The 13,919-nt window shown below is 39.7% G+C and overlaps 1 protein-coding gene across 5 annotated transcripts in view; it reads right to left on the bottom strand.

Moving 5' to 3' along the window:
* Positions 1-13,919, bottom strand: part of UBE2E3 (ubiquitin conjugating enzyme E2 E3) — a 104,415-nt gene that overhangs the window by 18,414 nt on the left and 72,082 nt on the right. The window contains exon 2 of one of the 5 annotated variants that reach the window (XM_049887581.1): positions 5,772-6,021. The exons of the other annotated variants lie outside the window; for them this stretch is intronic. Coding sequence (XP_049743538.1) covers positions 5,772-5,812 — 41 coding nt within the window. The 5' untranslated portion in view covers positions 5,813-6,021. The remainder of the gene's footprint in view (positions 1-5,771; positions 6,022-13,919) is intronic. 5 annotated transcript variants of the gene reach the window in all.

The raw sequence follows: 13,919 nt of genomic DNA, 5'->3' as shown, positions 1-13,919 counted from the left end.
GCGCTTCCTTAAAAAGCTGGAAAAGAAGTACCATACAATCCAGCAATCCCACTCCTTAGAATATATCCTAGAGGAATAAGAGCCTTCGTACGAACAGATATATGCACACCCATGTTCACTGCAGCACTATTTATATCAGCAAAAAGATGGGAACGACCAAGGTGCCCATCAATGGATGAATGGATAAACAAATTATGGTATATTCACACAATAGAATATTACACAATGATAAAGAACAATGATGAATCTGTGAAACATCTCATAACATGGAGGAATCTGGAAAGCATTATGCTGAGTGAAATTAGTCACAAAAGGACAAATATAGTATAAGACCACTATTTCAAGAACTCAAGGCTTAAACACAGATAAAAACATTCTTTGAAGATTACGAGGAGAGCAAGGGAGAGAAGGAGAGGGGTATTCACTAATTAGATGGCAGACGAGAATTACTGTAGGTGAAGGGAAGGACAACACACCATATAGGGGAAATCAGCACAAGTGGGCTAATCCAAAAGCTAAGAAAGTTTCCTGAATACAACCAAACACTTTGAGGGACAGATGATCAGGGGCAAAGGTCTGGGGACCATGGTTTCAGGGGACATCTAGGTCAACTGGCATAAGAAAGTATATTAAGAAAATATTCTGCATCCCACTTTGGTGAGTGGCGTCTGGGGTCTTAAAAGCTAGCCAGTGGCCATCTACGATGCATCAATTGGCCTTAACCCACCTGGAGCAAAGGAGAATGAAGAACACTAAGACATGAGGAAAACATGAGCCCAAGATAAATAAAGGGCCACATAAACCAGAAACTCCAGGAGCCCGAGACTGGACGAACTAGATGGTGCCTTGCTACCACCAATGACTGCCCTGACAGGGAACCCAACAGAGAATCCCTGATGGTGCAGGAGAAAATGGGATGCAGACCTCAAATTCTAGTAAAAAGACCAGACTTAATGAATGGATATGGGAAACAGGGTGGAGAAATAAAGTGTGCCATCACACTGTAGGGAAAGCAACTAGGGTCATATAACAATGTGTGTTTAAGTTTTTGTATGAGAGACTGACTTGAACTGTAAACCTTCACTTGCAGCACAATAAAAAAAAAAAGTGGAAAAATACAAATAAAGCTTAGAAAAAGTAAACGTCTCTATATTAAAGCAAGAAAAAGTTAATGTCTCTTTAAGCACTGGTTTATAAAGACAGCCTCCAACTTACAAATGGATGTGCTCCAAAAAATTTGTTTTAAAATTAGGTATTTTGGAAGCTGGAACACGTTTTAACCACAGCAGTATAAATGGTGATTTTGATTTTGGCCCACCAAATCAAAGTCAATTAAACCATTCTTCCCATATCATGAAGTGAGGTACTATATATTTGCAATAAAAAATACTGAAAAGCAATGTTACATTTTAGTATCATGATACCAGGCTAAACATTTTAAAAATATATAATAATCCACAGTGCTCTCAACTCAGTCTGTTCTCAAGTTTTTATAGTTGGCAGTTATTCACTCTGACCTCTGACCTTTGCCTAGCCTTTCAAACACAGTTATAACGAAGGAGAAAGTAAGAAGCAAAATTAAGGAGATTCTGTTCAAAAAGAATGAGGAGCACAGAGGAGAGCCCTTGTAAAACTGATGGATAGGTGTTCTGTGGACAGCCTACCAATCAGTCATGGAGCCCTGGTGGCACAGAGAATAAGCACTCGGTTGCTAACTGAAAGGTCCATAGTTCAAACTCACCAGCCGCTCTGCGGCAGAAAGACCTGATAGTCTGTCTGCTTGCGTAAAGATTTACAGCCTTGGAAACCCTATGGGGCAGTTTCACTCTGCCCTGTAAGATCGCTATGAGTCAGAATCAACTCAACAGCAACAGGTTTGGTGGTGTCTTTTTTTTTTTTGGACCAATCAGCCTGACAGGAGGGCGGTAAGGAGAAAAGGGAAGGCAAGGTAGTAAAGTGGCTAGTACACATGGCATGACAGGTATGAAAATGGAGAAAGGGGACTCTCCTGGGACAGGAGAGGCAGAAGAGCAGGGCAAAGGAAAGAAAAGGAAACCTTATCCTGACCGTAACAGTGGGCAGTTCTTGCAGCAGTGAGGAGGAAGACAAGGGTGGATAGAATTGGAAACAGAGATCCTGGAGATAAGAAAGAAAGGGAAATTACTATAACAATTACCAGACAAAAACAGAGAGGCCAATGTTAATATTACTTTTTAAAATAAACCCACTGCCGACTCATAGCAGCCCTATAGGACAGAGCAGAACTGCCCCATAGGGTTTCCAAGGCTGCAAATCTTTACAGAAGCCACAACTTTCTCCAACAGAGCCACTGGTGGGTTCAAAACACCCACCACCTTTCAGTTAGCAGCCAAGTGCTTTTAACTACTGCAACCAGGGCTCCTCCTAGTTTTAAAATAATGCTTGAAAATCAGGTATTTTCCTTGATGACTACCTGCACTGTCATTTTTAGCACTCAAGCCAATTCAAGATCTTTTTAAAATTCAAAGTTTTCAAAAGGCAATTAGCATATATCCTAAACAGTTGGGTCAATAAGATTATTTAAAAGCCACACAGACTCTAGTGTTTTAATGAATTTTTATATAACCAAGACCCTTACTAGTTAGTGTTAAAAACCAAATTCCTACAAAGCAATTCAAGAATTAGGTACCTTAATGATTATTTTATAGTTCAAGCACTACATTCATTTTCTTATAGAACATGGCTGTGTCAGCTACTTTTCTTTCCTATAACCTTAACAGCTGAGTAAGATTCAGTCAAACTAATACAATAGCTAATGAAACAAGAGGCATTTCAGCACTATGAATCATTCAAATTAAGTAAAATTATACAATTTTTACATTGTGCCAAACCATATGGAAATACCTCAGTGATTCAGAAATCTATCTAGTGTCTGTGCAGGACCTATACAAAATAATTTGATTTGGAAAATGTCTTTTTAGCTTGGGGAAAAAAAAGTGATAAAAATTTTAAATAAGGTGCCATCACCCAAACAATTAGCAGTCTAGAAAACATAAAAAGTATACATTTACTTTTTCAAAGCTAGTTAATCCATTTGCTATTAATATATATTTAAAAAGAAATTACATATAAAATATTACTCCATTAAGCTGGACTAAGTATAAGTAGTGCAAGAATCATCAGCATTTTTATACATTTTCTGTTGTAAAAAGAACACTTCAGAATTTATACATTCCATTTTAAAATGCACCATGTTAGAAACTGAAACCAATCATTTCTGATATTACTAAAATAAGGAATTGTGGTTCCTAACGTTGATAACGCTTTTCTAGCACCTTAGCATGAGTATTTGGGGTGGGAGGGAGAAGGGTTGGAGGAAGAGAAAGGGACCCTTGGGCCAGGAAGGTGAAGTGACTTGTTGCGTAGGGTCACATACAGCTAAGATTCTCTTCAAAATGTCTTTTATCACAAAGTTTAAAGCAATAGATCCACACAAATATTAATTACTCAGTTCTCTGCCAAAAGCAATCAAAATGTTAACAGATCCAGAAATAAAAGTATCTGATGACACACTGAAGGTAATTCTGTAATAACTTCTAGGACTAAATACTTAAAACAAAATTACAAATTAAATGCTCCATGTATTTTGGATTGCTAATCTTTTTGTTCCACCTTTGTTTTGTTTAAGTGTCTAGTATAGTAAACCCTTCCCAACTTCAGGAGCTGTTTTTGAAGGGAACCCTGTTGAACAAAACGGCAGGTGACAAGCTGAGTGTATGCCTACCAAAACCCAGAATGCAAGGATTGGAAGGGAAACAACTAAAATAACATTAAATTCAAGTTTTTAAAACAGTTAAAAAAGAAATCCATAAGGCAACTGCTTCCAAAACAAGTACGATTTATTTGCATTAAAAACCTCTGTTAGTACATAACTCTTTCCCAGAAACACCTTGTAACTGTTAAGGAAATTGTGATCAGAGTCTTGGCCGTAAAAAAGCGGATTCTTTTCATAAGATTCGTGTTATGCAGATCCAATTCTTCTTTTAAAAAGTTTTTGAACCATCCCTTACCAGCTTATTATCTTTTATATACATTACTACAAAATGCTTATGTAACCACCTGGACCTTTGTAAATCATTACGATGCTTGAAAACATGATTTTTGAGGTCTAGTCTTCTTAGTCTTCTTTACATATATCGAAAATGTGGCATATAAACAGATTTTCTCTTACCACATGGTCTACAGAGAAAGAGGCAATATTTATTTTCATGTTTTTTGTTTAAAGAGATTAGGTTGCAACACTCCTAAAAACAACATATATGTATGTATATATCACATACCTACACATAAATCAATTTGTAATCTGCAAAATCATGTCCATGAAAGGATTAATGAATATTTCTGGTAGTCAAATATATATAAACTACTGAACTCAGAAAATATTTAAGGCACCTGCCTACAGGCTTCTCTCTGCACAAATATTGCAATGTTTTCCTGATCCAGTTAATTACCATGTAGTTTTTCTTTACCACCACTATAAAGATTGTGATTTGTCTATCTTAGGTCCATTATGACATTCATCATCCAAATGCAGTCAAGTCTACTTGTATAATCACGAAAAACACTTTATAAGAGAATAAATAGAATTCTACTCAAGATGTTCTTCTTTGCAAAGCACACGTATAAATGCAGGTGAAAACACTTCTAAAAGTACAATCAGACACAAGGTGAAATAATTAAAAAATAAAAATGCCCGAGTTCAGCCAGTTAAACACCATTTTGATTAACTACTATTTTACTACTGGTGCCAGAAGCAGAAATTGTGACGATGATGGAATTAAACATTGGCATCTATAATTCTATAGCCTTTAGCTATGTCAATACTGTGTTCACAATCTCACACTTAAAAGTCCGTTGTTGTTTATATGCACATTCACTCTGGAGTATAATACCAGACTTAACTAAAATAGTTGCACTCAAAAAGCTGCTCTGTCCAGGAGGTCCCTGCCCTTTCTTCTTCTAATGAAGACATCAAAATATATCTGCTCCAAATCACTGATTCAGACATCCATTACCCTTTCTCCTCCCAGTCCCTCCTAATCTCTCTCACTTTAAGCCAAAGAATTCCACCTTCACTGAAAGCTGTGGGGCGGGGGCAGATCTCACAGTTATCATTGAGTGTTACTTTAACAAGGTTACCAATGGCAGTTGGGGCTTTGGAATATCCCTAGCATGTAGACCAAATTTAATTATATTAAGTACATCAAGTGTTTAAATGGACGTGTGTGAACTGCACTAGGAACCTATGCAAAGCAGCCTTCATAATACATTTCTAAAGGAAAATGTGTTGCAACAACAATAGCAGCTGCAGCAAGACGGGCAATTGTTTACACTGATTAAGCACTTAACATGTTGCTAAAATTCATTATGCTGAAGAGTTTATATCTCTTTTAATCCTACAACAGTCCTATGAGATAGGTACTAAAACTATCCCAGCTTCACAACAGGTAAGCAGTTTCCCCTAAAACTAGTATGCTAAGTCTATTCAGGGAGGCTACAATCTTAACGATATCTCTGTATTTCTTTCCAAATTTAAAACAATTATTTTAAAAATGAACAAGTGCTATTCCCTAGTGCTCTGGAAAAAAGTCATTCTGCTAGGGTGAAAGCAATTAGGAGTTCAGGGTTTATTAAGGAGAGATTAAGACAACTAGGGGTGGAGAGTGGCCAGGGAAAACAATACAGGAAAATAATTCTACTAATAAGATAGGCCTTTTTTTTTTTTTAGTTACCTGCTGCTGTTGTTTGCTGCAATCGAGTTGGCCTCGACCATGGTGACCCCTATGTACAACAGGATTAGACCACTGTGATCCACAGTTTCATTGGCTGATTTTCAGATCACCAAGCCTTTCTTCACAGTCTGTCTTAGTCTGGAAGCTTCTCAAAAACTTGTTCAGCATCATAACAACACACAAGCTTCCGCCGACAGGTAAGTGGTAGCTGCACTTGAGATGCGTTGCCCAAGAATCGAATTCAGGTCTCCTAAATGGAAGGTAAGAATTTTACCACTGAACCACCAATGCCTTCCCAGGCCTTATGGACTCTGGTGAAGAGGTGAACTAATTCCTATTACAACCAACCAGGAAATGGTATTGTTTATTAATCCATGTTGTACTTTATGGACTATTCAGTTTAAATCAAAAAATGTATTTTGAGCTTCTACAATATGCAAACTACAATACTTGCTAGATTCAATAGAGAAAATAGAAATAAATTCATTCATCCACCAAAGGTTTACTGAGTGTCTATTTTGTGCTGGGCGCTTGTGTTAGAAACTAGAGATCTAATGGCCATTGCCTTCAAGGAGATCACAGTATAGTTGGGGATACAGATATTAACCAAATAAACTTCTCAAAAATGTAAAACTGAAAATATGACAAATGACTTATTTATCATAGAAGGGCAGCTTGCTGAGTGCAGGGAGATGTGACTTGGTGGTCAAGAAGACCAGGGAAAATTCACAGAGGAAGCAATGCCAGAGATGTTTACTAACTCCAGTGGGAGTTAGCTAGAAGGTAAGAGGGAAGAGCTGGGAAAGAGGGATGAACACTTTATGCAAATGCCCTGAGGCAATCTGGAGCCTGGTGAGGAAGGTTTAGAAAGAAGCCCAATGGCAGAAGTAAACCAGAAGAGGAAAATGAGACATGAACAGAAAGAAGGACATAGTAACACTTGTACACGCAGAGCCCTGCCAGGCTGTATTAAAAAACTTATGTTTGTCCTATCCTTCACCCTGGGAATCCAACAAAAATTGTATGCAGGGGAGGACTCATAATAATATTTTTATTTAGATAAGCTTCCTAAGGTTGCTATATGGAGGAGAATGGTCAGGAAGAGGGCCAGAGACTATGCGTGGACTGCTTGGAAGACTGCTGCTGTTAACTCAGGTGAAAAATGATGGTAAATTGGACTAAGGTGATGCCAGAGATAAAGAGATAAAAAGAAGTGGATGGATTTGAGAGATTATTTAGGAGGTAAAAATCAACCAAACATGTTTCTGGAATACAGGAAGTAAGGGAGAAGGGATTATCACAAATAACTCACAGTCTCCTGGACTACACAACTGGGATGGAGACATCTTGGAGAGATCCAAGAGACAGAATGTCAAAAAGACAGTGGGATGGAATATACATTTGCGTTGGGATCTGGGCTGTAGATAAAAATTTGTGACATCTTGCTACAGAGGTAGTAATTAAAGTCCTATGAGTGAGACAGGCCAGACTTGGAATAGACTACAGAATTAGAAGGGGAAAACATGCCTTGGATGAGAGAAGCACACACAAGAAATGATAATATATGGCAGACTTGTGACAAGTGTATAATAAACTAAAAAAAAAAAACCAAACCCAGTGCCATCGATTCCAACTCATAGAGGGACAATAAAAGAAAAGAAAAAAGCAAAGCAGGGGAGACACTAACTACATGAACAAATATGTGAAGAAGCTGGGTGTGAAAACCGTGTTTAGAGATGAGGTTAAGGCTTCATCTCCACCACGTCTGTCAGTCTGTCATACTGTGAGTGCTTACATGTTGCTGTCGTGCTGGAAGCTATGTCACCAGTATTGTTACTAGCACGGTCACCCATGATGGACAGGTTTCAGCTCAGCTTCCAGACTAAGACTAGGAAGAATGACCCAGCAGTCTAATTCTGAAAAGCATTAGCCAGTGAAAACCTTATGAATATCGGCGGAGCACTGTCTGATACAGTGCCAGAAGATGGAAGGCACTTAAAAGACGACTGGGGAACAGCTGCCTCCTCAATGTAGAGTCAACTTTAATGATGTGGACGGAGTAAAGCTTTCGGGACCTTCATCTGCTGATGTGGCATGACTCAAAATGAGAAGAAACAGCTGCAAACATCCGTTAATAATCAGAACCTGGAATATACAAAGTACGAATTCAGGAAAACTGGAAATTGTCAAAAATCAGGAACTGATGGTGCTGAAAGAATAAGTCCAAGCTGCACTGAAGGTACTGGCAAAAAAACAAGGCTCTGAGGATTGATGGACTATCAATAGAGATGTTTCAACAAACAGATGCCAGCACTGGTAGTGCTCACTCATCTGTGCCAAGAAATCTGGAAGACAGCTACCCAGCTGACTGGAAGAAATCCATATTTATGCCAATTTCAAGAAAGGTGACCCCACCAAATGCGGAAATTATCCAACAATATCATTAATACCACACGCAAGCAAATTTTGATGAAGACCAGTCAAAAGCCGCTGCAGCAGTATTACCAACAGAGAACTGCCAGAGAAATTCAGGCCGGATTCAGAAGAGAACGTGGAACCAGGGATGTCACTGCTGATGTCAGACGGTCCTGGCTGAAAGCAGAGAATACCAGAAGGATGTTTGTTTACCTGCATTGACCATGCAAAGGCATTTGACTGTGTGGATCGCAACAAATTATGGGTAACATTGCAAAGAATGGGAATTACAGAACACTTAGTTGTGCTCATGAGGAACCTGTACATAGATCAAGAGGCAGTTGTTCGAATAGAACAAGAGGATACTGCATGGTTTAAAGGCAGGAAAGGTGTGTGTCAGGGTTGTAGCCTTTCACCGTATCTATTTAATCTGTATGCTAAGCAAATAATCTGAGAAGCTGCACTATATGAAGAGGAAGGGGGCATCAGGATTAGAGGAAGACTCATTAACAACCTGCATTATGCAGATGACACGACCTCGCTTGCTGAAAGTGAAGAGGACTTGAAGCACCTACTGATGAAGGTCAAAGACCATAGCCTTCAGTATGGATTACACCTCAACATAATGAAAATAAAAAACCTCACAACTGGACCAAGAAGCAACATCAGGATAAACAGAAAAAGGACTGAAGTTGTCAAGGATTCTGTTTTACTTGGATCCACTATCAACACCCATGGAAGCAGCAGTTAAGAAATCAAAAGATGCACTGCATTGGGCAAATCTGCTGCAAAGGACCTCTTTAAAGTGTTGAAAAGTAAAGATATCACCTTCAAGACTAAAGTGTGCCTCACCCAAGCCACGGTATTTTCAATCACATCATATGCATGCAAAAGCTGGACAATGAATAAGGAAAACTGAAGAAATTGACATCTCTGAACTGTGGTGATGGTGAAGAGTATTGAATATACCACAGACTGCCAAAGGAACGAACAAATCTGTCTTGAAAGAAGTAAAGCCAAAATACTGCTTAGAAGCAAGGATGGCGAGATTGCCACTTATATACTCTGGAGATGTTGTCAGGAAGGATCAGTCCCTGGAGAAGGACATCACGCTTGGTAAAGGACAGGGTCAGCGAAAAAGAGGAAGGCCTTCAACGAGATGGATCAACACAGTGACTGCAACAATGGGCTCAAGCATAGCAATGATTGTGCGCACGGCGCAGGACTAGGCAGCATCTCGCTCTGTGGTACATACGGTCAATATGAGTGGGAACCTACTGGACAGCACCTAACAACAACAAAGGCTTCATCTGGTGAAGATCAGTCAGTTCACAGTGAGAAAAATAAAAAAGTAATTTAAACAATGTCTAAGATACATGACGGGGGTGATTCAACTACAGATGTTTAGAATTGATAGGGCCTTTGGAGATCATTTAGTATGAATCCCTTGTTTTACAAATGAGGAAACCATTTGCTCAAAGCTAGCTAGTATGTGGCAGAACCTGAATTCTAACCTGTATTTCTTGACTCAAGTTCAGTACTGTTTCACCAGCATTCTTGGAAAATTCCTCAGCTCTTTGCTCCTACCTCCTTAATCACTCCTGCCTCTTTCAATATTCTTTATCTGGATTCTGTTTCTGTGCCAAAGCACTCCCTAATGTTAAAAGTGAACTTCTCCCCGTTTATGAATGCGTCTAGTACATACTACTGTTTGGCTCTTTTTGGTTAGGCCACATCGAGGGAGGGTCAACTAGAAGAGCAGAACAGCTTGAGGTCAAAGCAGAAAATATAAAACAAGCCAACTGCCCCTGAAGGCACCAAATAGTAACTGATGTTTCACAAGAAAAGCCTTTTAACAAGAAAAGACTGAGTTATGTTTAGTACATACTCTCCGTTTAGTAAAGAACATAAACAGATCAATTTTCAAACACCTGGAAAATTTAGAATATGATTAAAAACTAATATGCTAACCTAAGGAGACGTGATATCTAAAGGCAATGTGGTATCCTGGAAAAGAAAAAGGATATTAATGGAAAAACGTAAAATCTAAGTAAAGCATGGAGTTTAGTTAATAATAGCAATGTCTCAATGTTAATTTCTTAGTTGTGACAAACACAGCACGGTTATGTTAAGATGTTAACATCAGGAGAAACTGAGAAAGAGGTATACAGAAACCCTGTGTACTATCTCCACAACTTTTCTGTAAATCTAAAATTGTTCGAAATGAAGTTTATTTTAAAAAACTGATGTGCCATATTACAGTTTAATACTTGATCTTGACTACAAATACCATAACTCAATTTTATATTCTATGGATAAAATAGCTTCTAAAGTAGTCCAGGGTTGTACCAGAAGACTGACTTTGTTTTAAACTCTAAAACTATGTGGCATGCTGGATGATTTTATCAGGATACATAACTTGCCCGTATTATTAATTCAACTGTCCTTGTAAGTTCCTTCTCAACATCATTAAAACACTCATATTTGGCAGAACAACACTCAATTTAGCATCTTATACCACCTCTTTAAACCCACTGCCATCGAGTCAATTCTGACTCATAGCAACCCTACAGAGCAGAACTGCCCCACAGAAGTGGCTGGAGGATTTGAACTGTTCCACCTTTTGGTTAGCAGCCTGAGCTCTTCTTAGCCACCGAATCCCCAGGGCTCCACCACCTCTTTAGTTAAGGGGAAAAGCTGCAGAGGAGTTGACAAGGTTCTGGTTATCAGAGTTCTGTGGCTTTACTCAGCAGAATTGCCTAGAGCTGAGCTATGTAACAGGGAGAATACTGAACTCAAGAGTCAGACTTCGGTCCCAGATCTGAACTAATCACTAAAAACCACGTGAGCTCAGGTATGTCTTTGTCATGGATTGAATTATGTCCCCCGCAAAATGTATGTATCAACTTGGTTAGGTCATGATTCCTAGTATTGTACGGTTGTCCTCCACTCTGTGATTATAATTTTCTGTTGAAAGGATTAGGGTAGGATTGTAACACCACCCTTACTCAGGTCACTTCCCAGGTCCAATGTAAAGAAAAGGCCTGCACCACCTTTTATCTCTCAAGAGATAAAAGGAAAGGAAAGTAAGCAGAGAGTTGGGGACCTCATACCTCTAAGAAAGCAGCACCCAGAGCAGAGCGTATCCTTTGGACCTAGGGTCCCTGCATCTGAGAAGCTCCTCAACCAGGAAAAGATTGAGGACAAGGATCTTCCTCCAGAGCCGACAAAGAGAGCCTTTCCCTGGAGCTGACACCCTGAATTTGGACTTGTAACCTACTAGACTGTGAGAGAATAAATCCTTTGTTAAAGCCATCTGCTTGTGGTATTTCTGTTACAGCACTAGATAACTAAGACAGTCTTCTATTATAATTTTATCATCTCTGATATAGAACGTCTTCTGATACAATTTCCTCATCTCTAAAAGATGATGATTAAAGCACTACAAAAATTAAACACTCGGGCGGAGTCAACATGGCACTATATGCAGAAGCACTATGCTGTCCTTCCACAGCAAAGACCCGAAAAACTAAGTAAAAAAGAGACAAGCGTCAATCCTGGAACCCCAAGTGTCAAATGAAGAGATAAAGAACTCAACCAAGCACCGAATGGAATAAGAAACTGACAGAACAGAGAGCGAGGAGCGATACAGAGAAGAGGTTCCTTATCAGCTAACACAATATGGATTCGACATCTTAGACTCCTGTTGGAGACTGGTGAACAGGGACTATGGGAAAGCAACTTCACGGAGCTCCCAGCAGGAGACAGAGCACCCAGGAACCAGCGATACGTGCTTTCCCACCCCCACCCTTCTTCCCCCTGCTTGGCCTCCACTGCTTCCCGGAGGGTCTTGCTCGCTCGGCCAGGACACACAGGCTCCATGCTGTGTGGATTTGTCCCACCCACACCAGCCAGCTCCTTTAGTACCATTTCATTGTTGTTCATGTTCCTTTTTTCAGCTTCTTTTGGTTTCTTCCTGCCTCTCACCTCTTCCCGTTCCTTTCTCTCAAACACCTGGTTCTGTGTGCCATCTTTACTTCTTCCTGACAGGCTGTGAAGCACTGTTCAGTGGGGAACTATTTCCCTGGTCTGTGCAGCCACGCTGGTGGGATCCCTAGGGCCTTTGTTTTCTTTATTTCTCGGTTTCTCATCTCCCTCTACTTACCTTCAGTTCCTGTCTCTTGAATACCCGGTACTGTGTGCCTTCTAGCTGGGTTGTACTATACGGCTTGGGAGCTTCTTTCCAGGTGGACGGTGGGATCCTTGGAGCCATTTCTTTTTTTTTTCTAATTTTTTTTCTCTTTTTGTTTTTCTTCATTTCTCAGTTTCTCGTCTCCCCACTCCAATGGCAGGTTCCCTCAGCACTTTTTTTTTTTTCCCTTGGCTCCTGTTTCCTTCTCCTCTCTCTCTTCTTTCCCAACCCAACTTGGCTCCACACATAACCACCTCCCTCCTACCTCCTGCCTATCTTCACCTGTGTGCTGAATTTCGCACCCCCAAGCAGCACAGGCATGGCTTACCAAAACTTGCCCTGCAATGATCCCTGGCCCACCCTGTCCGCCCCAGTATATGCCCCTCCCCTTCAGCTGGACCTGCCCTGCTGCACCATAGCTGAGTGCCTGGCCCTGCTCATTGGACAAGGAATTCAAAGTGTCTTACCCACAGATGAGCAAACAACAAAGAACACACACTGTCTGCTCAGACATAACCAAATAAACAAAAAAGCAGGACAAAATAAACAAATCTACAATCAATGAACAAAGAAAATAACTACTGAATGTCCCAAACACAGCAGACAATAATAAAAAAACAGGACAGGATGGTTCCAGTATGCGTCCAAAATAAAACACCAGATGACTTTCCAGTGGAAGAAAAGGTACTGGAACTACCTGACAGGGAATTCAAATCTCTAATATTCAGAGCTGAGAGTTGGTGGAACAGTGGTTAAGAGCTATGGCTACTAACCAGAAGACCAGGAGATAGAATCCATCAGGCACTCCTTGGAAACCCTAAGGGGCAGTTCTACTCTGTCAGATAGGGTTGCTATGAGTCGAAACTGACTCGACAGCAATGGGTTTAGTTTTTTGGTTTTATCCAAGAGTTAAAGCAAAAAGTAGGCAAAGATGGGGGAAAAAATTGACAAATTCATGGAGAAGGCAGCCAAAATCATGGTAAATACAGAGAAAGCAATGGAAGAGTTCAGGAAAATAATTCAGGAACAAAATGTCAAAATAAATTCACAACTAGAAATCATACAAAAACAACAACTAGAAATCCAAAAGATAAACAACAAGATTTCAGAAATGGGCAGTGTCACAGAAGGGCTGAGGAGTTGGTCTGAAACGATGGAAGACAGGGTCAGTGAAATTGAGGACAAACATTTTGATACAACTTAGAGGAAAAAAATCAGAAAAAAGAACAAAGAAAAATGAAGAAACTCAGAGAATGATACAGAATACAATCAAAAGCAAAAATCTGCAAGTGACTAGAGTTCCAAAACAAGGGGAAAAAACCGATAACACAGAGAGGATCACTGAAGAATTGCTGACAGAAACTTTCCTAATATCACACAAGATGAAAAGATGACCATCCAAGAAACTCAATGAACCCCATATAAGATAGACTCTGAAAGAAAATCTCCAAGGTATTATAATCACACTCGATAAAGCCAAAACAAAGAGAGAATACTGAAAGCAGCTCAAGAAAAATGAAAAGTCACATACAGGGGGAAAA

The sequence above is a fragment of the Elephas maximus genome, chromosome 6, assembly GCF_024166365.1.
Source record: "Elephas maximus indicus isolate mEleMax1 chromosome 6, mEleMax1 primary haplotype, whole genome shotgun sequence".
NCBI lineage: Eukaryota > Metazoa > Chordata > Mammalia > Proboscidea > Elephantidae > Elephas > Elephas maximus.
Note: the sequence above shows the minus strand (reverse complement) of the source record. Positions and strands in the feature narration are given on the sequence as shown.